Genomic DNA, 15,276 nt, shown 5'->3' with positions numbered 1-15,276 from the left:
TGAAAACTGACAACCAATTTCAGTTACGATAGTTACAATGAAGTGAAGTGAAGCATTTTAAGCAATTTTAAATTGGGTGTCTGGTTTAGTGAGGGTTTGCTATATGTACCGCAGCCCTCATGCCTCTGACCACCATATTACTGTAGTAATAATACAGGGCCTTTTACATAAATGTCACATGGAAAATAAATCCTGTTGACCTTGGTTTTTATGCACAATCCAATATAAAGTAGATAGTTTCTTGCATGGAGTCTTGCAACTGGGAATGTGATGATTTGGTTGTATCTACAAGAACATGGGATGTACATATGTAGGATGCTGATGAGGGCTGGGAGGAGTCCAAATAAACACCCAGGAGCCCGGCCACTGCTTCTCAAACTGACCCCGGTGACTCCTGCCCAGACCAACCCTTCAAAGTGACTGAGTTACCCTTTTGACCTCCTCTTCAAACTGACCAAGATCCCTATTCCTCCCCGAACCAACCCCTAAAAATGACCAAGATCCCTACCCCACCACCTTGAACTGACCCAAGCCCCTTCTCAAAATGACCAAGATACCTGTTCCACCTCCTCTTCAAACTGACCAAGATCCCTATTCCTCCCCGAACCAACCCCTAAAAATGACCAAGATCCCTACCCCACCACCTTGAACTGACCCAAGCCCCTTCTCAAAATGACCAAGATACCTGTTCCACCTCCTCTTCAAACTGACCAAGATCCCTATTCCTCCCTGAACCGACCCCTGCAACTCCTAAAAATGACAAGATTCCTACTCCACCACCTTGAACTGACCCCCAGCAACTCCTAAAAATGACCAAGATACCTGTCCCACCTCCTCTTCAAACTGACCAAGATCCCTCTTCCTCCACCTGACCCCTGCCACTCCCAACTGACCTGGATACCTGCTAAGCTTCTTGAATCAATCCCCAAGCCATTTCTGGCACTATTCACTGGGCATTTGTTCTGTAACCATCACAGTGAATGCTACTTCCATACTTGCCTTAATAATGATGATTCATAATGAAAAAATATTTTTACAGCAAAGAATGTGCTGAGTCTGCAATGACTTTATTCATAAACATGGAAACAAAATTGTTATATTTCAAATCATTTCAAACTTGGGTGTATATAAACAGTATACATATTATGGCGACAAATATAAGTCAATAAAGGACAAATGAAAAAGTCAACTGAAGTCAATTTCTACTAGGTAGTATATTTTCTGAACCGTATCTGGGTCTTTCGAACCCATCCCAGCCCTGACAATCAACAGCCTGTGACAACATTCATTCAGATGTGAGGAACATGGCATCAATGAATCATTTCTCATTCAACAATCACAAATAACAGTGAACAACAATTGATAACAACGTCTGTTAAGAAATCGTAACGGTTAACATTCCATCGGCTAACTATCTGATCAGGCGTCGGAGTAATTCCTTGATTGGATAGTAACGAGGTGAAAATAACATTAAAGAAGGCAGAACGTGTTGCAGTAAATTGATATTTAATCCGTGTCTTAATTTGAAGCTGGGTTATTAGTTTGAAAACAGTTGTATGGGGAATTAGAAGCAGTCCCATCATAATTATTCAGAGGACTTGACCACTCACTACGAGTGAGTGAGTGAGTTGGGTTTAACGCTGCTTTTAACATTATTTCAGTTAAATCGCGGCATGTCAGCTTAATTTAGGAGGAAAGCCTGAAGTGATGAAGGTCTCAGATGTTTACCACTTTGGTGAAACCCCCGAGCACGGGTATGGTGCTGACAAACCTCGAAACATAATCTGGGCGAACTGGGTTTCGAAGCGACAATCATAGGTTTCTGGCATGCCCAAAGGATGCAACTCTGCACAGCGAATCGCGGCGCATTTAACGACTAGGCACCAGTGCCCCCTTCACCCCGAGAACCATGTTCTGAGTTCGCCAAGCACATTGAATCAGGTCTAATTCCCGCTGTACATCGTGAGTCCAAACCTTCACGTTCTCCCGGTGACATTGCACCAGCGAAGTAAAAAATATGAACTCAAAAACTCTGTTCAAGTACCGGTATGTTGCTTGTGAGACATCCGTTTAGCTCTTTAATTATATCCCACAGCAAAGATTTCAATTTTGAAAATAATAATTAATGCCCTGGTATGTTTTCTGGAATTAATTGATCAATTAATCACTTTTGTTAATATTGCCTGCAGTGGGATATGAGACGGCAACCATTTCTGACGCTGTTCACAATTCTCCCTCATGAGTGAGTGAGTGAGTTGGGTTTAACGCCGCTTTTAACATTATTTCAGTTATATCACGGCGTGGCAGCTTAATGTGGGAGGAAAGCCGGAAGTGATGCAGGTTTTAGACGTTTCCCACTTCTGTGAAACCAACGAGCACAGGTATGGTGCTGACAAACCTAGAAACATAATCGGGGTGAACCGGGATTCGAACTCGCAATCATAGGTTTCTGGCGTGTCCAGTGGACGCAACTCTGCACAGCGAATCGCGGCGCCTTAGACGACTGGGCCACCTGTGCCCCCTCTCCCTCATGACTACTATAATCCTAAACAATATCCTAGTCAAACAGAAAGGAAGTGATTTTTTTTATCAGGGTTGATTTGATGTCAAAAAAAACTTTTTTTAAAATGGTAAAACAAAACTTAACCAAGTAAGATGATTTCATATAAAGCATTTTTTTACTTCTGCATTATATATAAGAAATGCTCTTCCCAAAAATCTAAAATATAAATTATTTTGGCTGAAATTTAATTGCTAAGCTCCTCCTCCCATCTTCATGGATACTGAACATTGCTGTTGACTAGGATTCTGATGAATGCCAACAATGTGAGACTTCACATGAAGAAAATGATTTCTATATACAGATGTAAATAAAAGCAAGAAAACCCTTTCCATAAAGAATACACAGATTCCCACTTCTTGAAGCAGACCAATCATGTTAATGTGTCCTGACCATATAGCAGAATCATGTGTGACATGTTTACAGAGAAAAAAATTGACTATTTTTTAGCTTACAATGTTACCTAAGTGTTTGGTTTCATCTCGCATTTTTATATACCCCTCTTTTCAAAAAATTGTACCCTGCTTGCTGAGGCTGTCTACAGTGCAGAAGAAAATTCTGCTGCTTACTTACCATCCCCACATGATGACTGCTGTTGATCTGGTAGGTGCTTCACAGTGGGGAAGGATGTCTAACCAGAGTGAGTGAGTGAGTTGGGTTTAATGCCACTTTTAACATTATTGCAGTTATATCAAGGCGTGTCTGCTTAATGTGGGTGGAAAGCCTGAAGTGATGCAGGTCTCAAGACGTTTACCAATTTTGGTGAAACCCACGAGCACGGGTATGGTGCTGACAAATCTAGAAACATAATTGGGGCGACGCGGGATTTGAACCCACAACCATAGGTTTCTGGCATGCCCAAGGGACACAACTCTGCACAGCAAATCGCGGCGCCTCAGACAACTGGGCCACCCGTGCCCCCAGTGTAACCAGAAACCATATATCGTTAACTATGCATTCAGTAATTTCACCAATACGGTGTGGAAATATTTTCTCAACTCAGTTCCGAGTCTGAGTGAGTGAGTTGGGTTTTATGCCGCTTTTAACAGTATTCCAGTTATATCACGGCGTGTCAGCTTAATGTGGGTGGAAAGCACGAAGTGATGCAGGTATCAGACGTTTATCACTTCCCTGAAATCCACGAGCACAGGTATGGTGCTGACAAACCTAGGAACATAATCGGGGCGAACCGGGATTCGAACCAACAATCATAGGTTTCTGGCGTGCCCAAGGGATGCAACTCTGCACAGCGAATCGCGGCGCCTTAGACGACTGGGCCACCCAGTCCGAGTCTGAAGGTTTGCAAGAGATACTTATGCAATGCTTCCAGATGCAACAAAACACACCTGACTGACAACTAACGTGCAATTACACACAAGAATATCACATTTGCTTGTTACTTTGTACCCTGATAGAATCCAACATATAGCTCTGACACCATGCTGATATTGTGGCCAAGAAAACAAGTTGCTCTGACTGCCGAACAACGGCCAGAAATCAAAATAGCGATGGCGAGAAATGTGTGATTTTGAAATCCATGCCTTCAAGTCTTTTTTCTCCCTCAGGTCAAACACCTATGGTTAATTAAAGTAGCAAGTTTGGGGATAAAGTTGCAATATTCCTTGATTCAAATTGGGTTAAATCAGCATTGGGAATAAAATATTTTTGCCACCGACAACATCTTGCCTTATTTATTGATGAGCAGCACGGATCGTGATTTCCGAATTGTGTGCACACGGAATTCCCCATACTGTACAAAGCTATCAAAGCATGTGTCACAGACTAGTGCCTGACTGTCTGTGTGCTGCAACACTTTTATGACCTACATGTAGAGAGGAAATTCTTGTCATGATCTGCATGATCTTACAAATCTATTTTTACACAACACCTGGAAATGCCCTTTGAATCACAAAATATATCATTGCACGTTCGTCAACAATGTTTAATTTTGAATTTTAGTTCACCATATATATATACATAATCAAGAAGCTTGAAATTTAATCTTGCCCATTGGCTTTGTTAACAGGGTCATGTCTGTGCCAGGGCAACAGACATCAGTTGTAATCCAAGTCATTACCCTCACCATGATACTACACATTCTTTCTGAAAAGCTGATTGGCATTTAATTGAAAAATGCATGGACTTATTCTGAGGGGATTGCAGATTATGTTGTTCAAAGTGCTAGCAGAACCAGCTAGGTATGACACCTAAAAAAACAAAGACCAACTCCTGAGCAAAATGGTTCCCTTATTCAAGGTCATTTCCCTCACATGTCAAGGTCATTTCCCTCACATGTCAAGGTCATTTCCCTCACATGTAGAGATCATTTCCCTCACATGTCAAGGTCAATGTTCAACCTGAAGCTTTGAACGTATAGAGTATATTTCTTAGTGTACAACTCTACCTTTTAAACATCTGAAAAGACTGCCTGAGAAAACTTGAAATTTGGTTTGACTGCAATACTCTGTTGATCATTACTGTTTTGTAGGGAAACATCATTAACGTCACAGCAATGTTTCTGGTAAGGTTTTAAATCTGTCAGGAATTTACTGAAAGTGGAAATTATTAAAAACTTTCTCCATTTCAAAAATGTTCCTGACAAGTTTTTTGGTTGCAGTCTCCAATTGTTGACATTAAACTGGTAGCTAAAGACCTGTATTCACATGATGATAAATTTCAGTCTTAATACTTTCCTTTCATGTGCTGTGGAAACGTCCAATGAGTTTATTTAATAAGTCGGAAACATACACTTGTGTTTCAGGTAACAGATGAAACAGATATGGGCCGGTAGGAATTTTTTCAAATTTTATTAAATGGTTAACATGTATGACCAGTATAGAACTGAAGTTAGTTTCAATTTCTCTCAAATTTGTAGAACAAAACAGGAAAGATAATATGTAGAAACATTCAATATAAAAAAACCTTGATAGCTGTTTCCAGCTGTATTGGGTGGTAAGGGAGACAATTGGTCATCGGGTTATCTGTAACACAGGCATTTTTAATCTATGGCAGTTAGATTCATACATTCCCAAACACATGCTGCTCTCCCTTTGTAGTTTTCTACACATGATCTGATCAAGAGAGAAAGAACGGGGTAACCTACTGTTACGACTGTCGGCAAGTTGACCAATCTCGATCATTCTATCACGGATCTCTCTGGACAAAACATCAACAAGCAATCATTTGAAACAACACATCAACAAGGTCAAATTTTCTTTCCAGTTCACCAGAATTCAACAAACATTTTCAATAAATTACAGAAGTGGTATCATGATGAAATATACTACTCAAAAGAAGTTAAAAAACTATTTTTTCATAGGACTATAGTTAATCTGTCATGGCAGGTGGATATGGCAAAACACAGCCTCCCAATGTGGATGTTCTTAACTTGTTTTGAGTAGTATATACTGATATGCAACTTATTAACTTATTAACATTACCCACAGGTCAAGGATATCGTTGTTATTGTTTCCAATTCTCACCAATAATATTATTTTGGCTTCATAATGTTGGCTGGTACACACAAGTTCCACTGATTTCATTGTTTGCGAAGTAGTCCATGGCAATGTCATCATGTCATTGTCGCAACTAATTAAACATGACATCATCCACTGGCCATGACATCATAGATGGTCCTTGCGACGTTTTTCCAACAGACTGACCTGTCATGACCCGGAACCCCATTTTTTAAACATTTTCTCAGATAAGAAATATTCAATAGTTAGATAACCTATTCGTACATCAGAATTATGGATTATCTGTCCCTCATGAAATAATGCTGAAAGTTCATCGCCAAGGCTCGGAACATACAAAATTAATTCAATTGGGAAAAATCCATAATTCATCCTAGCTGGTAGGTCATTCTGTAAGTCCATAGCTATACGACCTTTTCCTTCAAGGTCAAGGTTACATGGTCTGGAGTCCATTACAGTCTAGTCCATACACTGCCATGTATGAAGGGAGATATTGTTTCATCAAGGCCAGATTTTTCTTGGTTTACCAATTTTGATTTGGTTGTTTGGTAAAAAAAAAAATGCATTATACAGGAGTTTTGTGATCATCCTAAAGTTTTATTTCAATCAGGTTATATAAAAAGTGAAAAAAATCTTGGCCTGGTTTGGGTGCTTATAAATATTACATACTGGTATCTAAAATCTGACAGCGGCATGTCATTGTCATTTTTGTTGTCAAAGCAATCTTTACCATCTGCAGTTTCCAAAAACAATCTGATTTTATTTTGTTTATTTTTTATTTTTCAATTTCTAGGGTCGGTGGATCTGTAATCCAACAAAAAACATGAGGCTAAGTTTGCATAATTTGTACCTGCCAGATATATATTCACTGTAAAACTAGAGTTTGTAGACAACAAAACCTGCTGGGACTGACAATCGACTCAAGCTTTGTCTCCTGTAAGCCTTTTGAAACATTAATACAAACTAATTTCTAAGAGAGTGCTCCATGTTTTCGTGTTAACAAGTTTGAGCTTTAGGTGTGACATCTGTACCAGAACAATTATATATTCATGGTCGGGGCTTGTTTTAGGGCAATGGTACCCTAAACCTGAATCCAGTTCTTAGTGCAGGGTGACTTGAATGAGATTATGTACAATCAATGAAAATCAATAAATTGAATATCACATTTGGATTTCTATCAACACAGGATAATTTCAAACCATGATATGTCATCTTGCATAGTGGCCAGTACTGCATAAACTGTGCATAATGAAAATGGGTGATAACGAAATCACATTCAAATATCAACAAGTAACTGCTCAACAAACATTCAAATAGAATTCAAATATGATCACATAACAACATATTCTTTGGCACTTAGTCAAGTCACGTACACGATCTGACTTCTAAGTTAAACAGCAATGGACGTTAAACTATGAAAACTCGAATCGTGTTTGGCGATTAATAAATGTCACCATCTAATTCTCTCTACACCAAAAGGAAAAACATTTCTGCAATATGGTGTACACATAAACACAGTGACGTTGTAATTCCAATTCTTCTTGATATAATCTATTCATCTACATATATCATACAGTCTCCTGAAACCAGATCTTTTACTGCAATACGACACCTCTCTGTGTGATGACTTGGGGACACCTCCATATTTCCCATCAGGTGAACGTTGTAATCTTTATCATGTCTTCAAAGTTCTCAGTAGGAGTGAACAAACTCTGTATCTTTAAAATGAACATGACTGGGGAGTTCTGAATAGAAACTAATAAGTCAGCACTATTATATTGTTGTGGATATTTTTCACACTTCGTTTTGATTCTGAGAGCATAGCATCTGCACCACAAAGGATGTATTAACAAGGGTGTATTAATGATGATATACTTATGTTCTGTGGCGGTATTATTTTGTTGAGAATGAAATTTCTGAATCAAAGTTTTAAAAAAATGAGGCTGTACCTTTTCGAAAGCTGGCATCTGATTGGCTCAAGAACACAAAAATTATTTATTTTGATTGGGTGGTCAAAGTTAACTCAAGGTTCAACTGACACAACCTTCTATGGACGTGTCCTCAGACCTTCATTAAGAGGTATCAAATCATAAAAGATCTGATTTTAAAGGGTTTGGTAACATATGCAAGCATTCTTTACACCAATGTTTAACACAGCCCAGTATTTGACAACCAATCTGTCTAAATAGACCAATGAGCTGTTTTCAATCATTTGATTGGATGACATTTGCAGGTAAATAAAAGACATTCCAGCCTTTTTCACAGAGAAGAGTACTTCTTTAAGATATGTGACAAACTGACATAAATTCATTTTAGTTAAATCTTGTCATTTAATAAAATGCCCCAAAAGGGAACTTTAAAAAGTATCAAACTCCACAGACACAAGTCCACTAACCTCACCTCACTGAGACAATGACAAGTATGATACTCACTAACATGGCTACAGGAAGATGACCAAGGAATCTGTCAATGCTTCCCCAAACCTTGACATGATTAACCAACGAGGCTGTCTGCAATGTGTTATGTCTTATAAGCACTGGAAGTTAAACTGATGTTTTACACCAACTGGAAACGAGGAATCTAGTCTGTTATCCAGAGTTCATTCTCAGGTGCACGGGTGCCATTCTCTCTTGCTGAGGACGAGGTAGGATAAGGGCCCTTTTTGGGCTGAATGGAAATAAATTTTAGGTTGCTTGTAAAGTCTTTATCAACATCCAAAATATCTGCTGGGATAAAGACTTGCAGATGTTCAAATATTTTATCAAATTCTTCCCGAAAATCTCCCAAATCAGCAGTTCATCACAATTTAGCCTTATATTATACATTTAGTGTGATACCTCAACATACACATGTCAGAAAACATTCATAATTTGTAAAATTCTTGCTAATTTCAACAATAATTTACATCCTGTGGGCCAAAGAGGGCCCATACACCTTGTCCTTTCCAAATGCTGCACATTAAAATACACCATAGTGACCTGTCTCTTCCTACAACTCGACACCAAGTCACTCATTGAACAGACAAGCAGGAGCAGGAGCTTGCTTTCTACAGGGACGAAGAATGTGATAAGCTCAAAGTCATACTCTATATTTGCTGGGATACGTTTTTGTTTGTTTGTTTTTTAACGCCGCACTCAGCAATATTCCAGCTATATGACAGCGGTCTGTAAATAATCGAGTCTTGACCAGACAATCCAGTGATTGATATCATGAGCATCAATCTACGTAATTGGGATACGATGACATGCATCATCCAAGTCAGCGAGCCTGACCACCTGATCCCGTTAGTCGCCTCTTACAACAAGCATAGTCCTCTTTCGGCAAGCATGGTTTTCTGAAGGGATACGTTCAATTAGGATCTGTGAATGTACCATATTCATGCAATCAGTTGGCCGCAGCCCACATTTAAACAAGTTTAGAATGAACACTGGATATCTAGAATAACCCCAAAAGTAAAAAAAGTCCACAGACATGTCAGGATTGGCAATACATACTGAACAATTTTTGTTAGGGATCATGAATATTATTGGGGATATCTTATTTGTAGTGACGACTGACCATACAATTTAAAAAAAAAATACAAACAAAATATTCATGATCCCTAACTTATGTTCAGTAGAGAAGTAATTTGTGAAATTCAACTGATCAGTTACTGCATTCACTGTATTAAGCATTCCATTAAGCGCCTCCTGACCATCGTGTAGACAAATCTGTTAGTCACCGTCTTAATCACCCATAACAAGAGTCCGAACATCCCCCCATCTCTTTCCCCCAAGTGCTCTGGGTAAATACAGTCATCAGTTAAGGACTATCTATGGGAGAGTATCTATAACTCAAGTTATCCCGGGACAAGCTGAATAGTGACTCGTGCCCTCTCGTGGCCAGTTTTGCGACTTGGTTCCATCTAAGTGAGTGAGTGAGTATTGTTTTACGCCGCTTTTAGCAATATTCCAGCAATATCACAGCGGGAGACACCAGAAATGGGCTTCACACATTGTACCCATGTCGGGAATTGAACCCGGATCTTCGGCGTGATGTGCGATTGCTTTAACCACTAGGCTACCTGGGGTTCAGTCTAAGCACATATGGGCATAGCTAAAAGAAATGTCAAATAGTTGCGTAATGATCGTATATTTCCCCCAAATATCATATATATTCCTGATGCTATTGGAAACTTACAGTATGATACAGTATGAACACTTTTAACTCTATCATGAGTATATTTTTAAAGGAAAGACATATGTAAAATCAAAAATTATTCCTGAGGATCTTTGAACAAAGTACTTGAAGTACACGAATTCCGATTGTTTTTTTGCATTTTCACACATAACATTCATTGATAGGGGATGAGTCTTCCAGGTGGGGTGATCGGGTAGCCTAGTGGTTAAAGCGCTCGCACGTCATGCCGAAGACCTGGGTTCGATTCCCAACATGGGTACAATGTGTGAAGCCCATTTCTGGTGTCCCCCCACCGTGATATTGCTGGAATTTTAGCTAAAAGCGGCGTAAAACCATACTCACTCACTCACTCTTCTTGCAGGTTACGGAAAGCGGCGAGTTGGTGACGAATGGGCAAGGAAGTCCTTATACGACAAGACGCTCCGGTTGCATTTGAGGTGGCAAGTCAAGTCAAGAACTGGTGATATCGCTCATTTATGAACGAACAGTGTAATTTGATTGAATGGTTATTTATAGCATCATGTCTCTTGAACCGAAGTCAGTTTTAGTGGTGAATAGATCCACGATATTTATGATATTAAGATAGAGAAACATACCCTGGAAGATCAAGGATGAGCAAGGACATGACATCTGAGGTTCAGCTTGCATGATCAGTTTTCACAATGTCCTTTGAACAACTTGAAACATTTATCCTCTAGGAGATCCTGTATGTCATCACGATGGCTACAAAGACTGTATAGACTATACATGGATTGTCAGGTTTCATCAAATGGTTCGGGTGAATATAAATCAACACTTCATTGGCTCTCTCGGATTCTCTTCATCGCCCAACCTCCCTGCCCCACTATAACAGACACCTCCTGTAGAGCAGTCTTAGAAAGAGCATGGGATTTAAATGAGACTAATTTCTGTATAAGTAAGTAGATTCATGACATTCAAGCCAATTCCATTTCCACACCAAACCTCGAACATTAAGTGACTAAATAAACCAATCTCATTAAAATCAGATCCTAGTTCTCGCTACCACTGAACAAAGATCTGAGGACACCCCATTACGGGTCACGTCAGACCGACCTTTCGCGAACTTTGACCGACCAATGGAATGACCAATCAGAAGGCAGCTTTCTTGCGCTTTACGGCACTAATTTCAAATTGGCGACTTTGCTTCGAAACATATTTTGACAAATTCCGATTAAAAATTTGAAACCTGAACAAAAAACATTCTGGAATGGCTAATAGATGGTCTAGATTGTAAGGAATCAGTCGTTAAACCCGTAACTATCGTTTGGTATACCCAATATTGAAGTTTTCGAAGGTTGTATGGTGAGAAATCACATTCCGACTGTCACTTTCATAATCTTGAAGCGACGCACTGATTGGTCGGATGAAAGGTCGGTCTGACGTGACCCCTAATGGGATGTCTTCAGATCTTTGTTTAGCGGTAGTGAGAACTAAGATCTGATTTTAATGAGATTGCTAAATAAACCATCAAAACTACAATGTACATACCAAAATTACTTTCATAAAATAACGCAAGAATGAGTTATAAAATCTGTAAACATTTTTCAATTTCTGTGATATTTTATCTGTATCTAATTGCCTATCATTACAACTTGTAAATATACAAAGGTAATTAAAAATGCATAACAATAACAAGACAACAGAAAACATAATTGATATCACAAACTATGAAAATTTCAGGAAGATCTAATTCTGGAAATGAAATGTGCAACATACTGACTCACCTTTGAACTGTATACCAATATATACTACTCAACATTTGCTAAGAACCTCACCTTTGACTGAAGATGACTATTTTCGTCCTTGGCAAATCTTAAGTACATATGTTGTATATATAGTATGAAATGGTTGTGAAAGTTACCAGAACATACGCTAAAAAGGATTTAAAATAATATTTTTATATTTTTTTTATATAACAACCTGATCACAACCACAAAGGATGAAATTTTCAAATAAAAATGTTAAATTACTAAAAGAAGGACTGATATTATTTGTTTATTTCGGACACTTGCATAATTAATACACACGTGTATATGATACTTGAAAACCTTACCCAAATAGCCAATTTCATTCCATATGTATCTCAATAATTTGAATTAAATCGATGATGACTAGGCACTATTGAAAGTGAAGTTCTTATAACGACCCCCATATATTTTGTCACGAAAAATGCAGTAGAATCGACTTCCTTGCTTCTTATACAAATCACTGTTGTAATTTCCAGCACTTAATATATCACACATCTAATATCACATTCTTATTACAGCAGATTGTTTTCAATGAAAATGAAACAAGAGTCCATTCAGTCGCTATAAATATTATCTTTATCTGTGAATATTTATTCAAGGGGACATATGAAAGGGAGACAACTCTGAAATACTACACTGGAAGGGAAGTAACTCTGGTTTGATGTATGCATCATTTGGAGGGGAACTCCAAGGATTTAGCTTGTATCTGCATCTAGTTGTCTTCTATCTTCAGATTTTCAATCTTCAGCATCCCATGCTTGGACTCAGCTCGATATTTTGCCAGATCTTTCCTAGTAACCATCCCTAGAGGCTGTGAAAAAATATGTTGATCGTTTGATTATTATTGTTATAAGACGAGGGTTCTGTTCCCCAAAGTGATTTTAGCACCAAGGTGATCGTAACTCCCATACTTTAACATACGCTTAAGACAGTCATAGCACTACAGTCTCTGTGGTAAGGAGCCCAGATCAATTTCTGTTTCAGCAAAACTAATTGTTGACGAATTGAAAAATATATAAATAAAAATGCTGTGTCTCATTGAAAATATGCTGAACAAATTTGAAACATGTAGTTTTTGGTTTTTACTTTAATTTCAAGAGACAACCTTAGGATTTTTTTTCAAATGAATATTTTTATTATCCTACTTCTGACCAAGAAACTCTGTAAATCAAGGAAATTAATTCGTCTCAGTTAAACTAATTATGGTATAAAAATTCAGAGTAAAATGATGAACATATCTCATCATCATGGACCTCATTAAGGTTCTCACTAAGTGCAAACTTAATGGTGTCATATAATAGTTTCAATTCAAAGCACTTTTATCCTTTTTTCCAACTGAACTTACTTCGCTGCAGTCGCTGACAACGAGTAGATGCCTCAGACCGAGACCTCGAAATATTTTAAACACTCTGGGCAGTGAGAAATTCTGAATAAACAAAAATACATATATAAATTTACATAATCAGATAATAATGAGTACCATATTTTGTCTTTTATTCAGCACTAATATATAACAAGTCATCAGAAAATGACAAATCCCTCCAGCCCCCCCTCCCCAAATTTGAAAGAACAAATCATCCGACAGTTACTTTAAGTCAAACTTGATGAGAGAATTTCTGAGAAAATCTGTCTGTCCTCATACAAACATAGTTATTGAGCTACCAAACAAATACCATGTAATTTGGATTTGGAACTTTGTATTTCTATGTCAGGTACACACCAGTATGAACAGAGTCAAAGTCAAACTTGTTGGCATGGAAACAGACAAAAATAAAAATTCTAAAAATCTAAAAAACTAGTTAAAGGCACCATTTGACAACCTGTGTGTGCAAAGAAGCTTGAAGGAATACCCATTAGTTTTAGAAATATAGTCCAAAGTATTTTTATTTGCCTCACTTTCCCATCATTGATGGATTACAAAAATGAAAAAAATCAATTATAAAAAATATTCTTGTTTCAATTATCTTTTTAAATAATAACTGACCAAATGCATTGTATGTTGCCTCTTGCCAGAGCAATCATCTAATAAACATAACAAAATTGTCTTGGCAAAAGAAATACACTTGAAAATTGGATTTGACATAAAAAACTATAAACGTTATCAAAACGTTACTAGGTTCAAAACAGTTGCGAAAACATTGCTAACTTACAAAACACAAATATGATACCCGTATCAAATACATTACCATCGAATAAACATTTCTTGTTTGTTTCATTTTTAGTCACCATCAAATCAGGGTGTTTACCTAGCAGTTTACATTCACATGTTACTGTAAAGCTTCTAAACATTCTGCACTTAAAACATTATTAACATGTACTTTTCCCCACTCAAAGGACCTGTCCCAATAAACTGATCTAAAGAAAATTAAAATTACAAATTTATTTTATTTTGACTGACCCAAGCTTATTGGTTAGATAAAAGTATGTAAACCATGCCACTATATAAGTGTGACCTAAAAATGTGAAGTAGATTGCAATATTTATGCATGCAATTTTTCCTGTTCTTATATCACCTCACAGCTGTGCGACTACTGCAATAGGAGATGTTTTGGATGTACCGTATTCACCGTAATTTGCACCCTGTGCTCTTAGATAATTGACAAATGGGGATGCCTGTCAAAACCAAACACAGTGAGTTAAATTTGTCAGATCAATCGGTAGTTACCAAAATTAGTTCAAAGGTCATTGAAACTACAACACATTTTAATGATTTTTTGTTTGTTGTTTTATGCTGCACTCAGCAATATTCCAGCTATATGACGTATATATCCACGCATTTGGGATACGATGATATGCATCAACTAAGTCAGCAAGCCTGATCCTGTTAGTTGCCTCTTACGACAAGCATAGTCGCCTTTTACAGCAAACATGGGTTGCTGAGGACCTATTCTAACCTGGATCTTTGCAGGATTGTGTCAAAATAGTTACTTGACAATTATATAAGCCTTCTGTGCTACTGTTTCTGTAAACAAATCTGTTATACCCAAGAACATATGGACTGTCATGTACATATTCAGTCTTAGTAGAAGCCCTTATAATAATGACTTACAGATTGGTCTAAAAGTTAGTTACGGAGTGTTATTGGGACAGGGCGCTTAATACAACAAATATGGTACACGTTGGAATCAGTCATGTTGCTTAAGTAGAGGTGAGGTGAAATGGGGTTTAACGTCGCATCCAAGATTTTTGCACTTATATAGCAACGTGCATGCACGTGTGTGTGTGGCTGCTTGTATTAGTCCGGACTGATGCCGATTTTTAGTGCTAGCACACTGAGATACCATGCCGCAGTTTA

At 37.9% G+C, this 15,276-nt stretch overlaps 1 protein-coding gene across 2 annotated transcripts in view; it reads right to left on the bottom strand.

Annotated features, from left to right (window-relative positions):
* Window positions 1-11,373: 11,373 nt before the first annotated feature.
* LOC124138570 (H(+)/Cl(-) exchange transporter 7-like) overlaps window positions 11,374-15,276 on the bottom strand; it is a 168,556-nt gene continuing 164,653 nt past the window's right edge. For both annotated transcript variants that reach the window (XM_046505292.2, XM_046505291.2), the window contains 2 exons: window positions 13,327-13,407; window positions 11,374-12,792 (listed from right to left, as the gene is read on the bottom strand). In XM_046505292.2, coding sequence (XP_046361248.1) covers window positions 12,694-12,792; window positions 13,327-13,407 — 180 coding nt within the window. In that variant the 3' untranslated portion in view covers window positions 11,374-12,693. The remainder of the gene's footprint in view (window positions 12,793-13,326; window positions 13,408-15,276) is intronic.

The sequence above is a fragment of the Haliotis rufescens genome, unplaced genomic scaffold (assembly GCF_023055435.1).
Source record: "Haliotis rufescens isolate VD_foot unplaced genomic scaffold, xgHalRufe1.0.p SCAF_17, whole genome shotgun sequence".
Classification (NCBI taxonomy): domain Eukaryota; kingdom Metazoa; phylum Mollusca; class Gastropoda; order Lepetellida; family Haliotidae; genus Haliotis; species Haliotis rufescens.
This window is presented reverse-complemented; position numbering and strand designations above follow the sequence as displayed.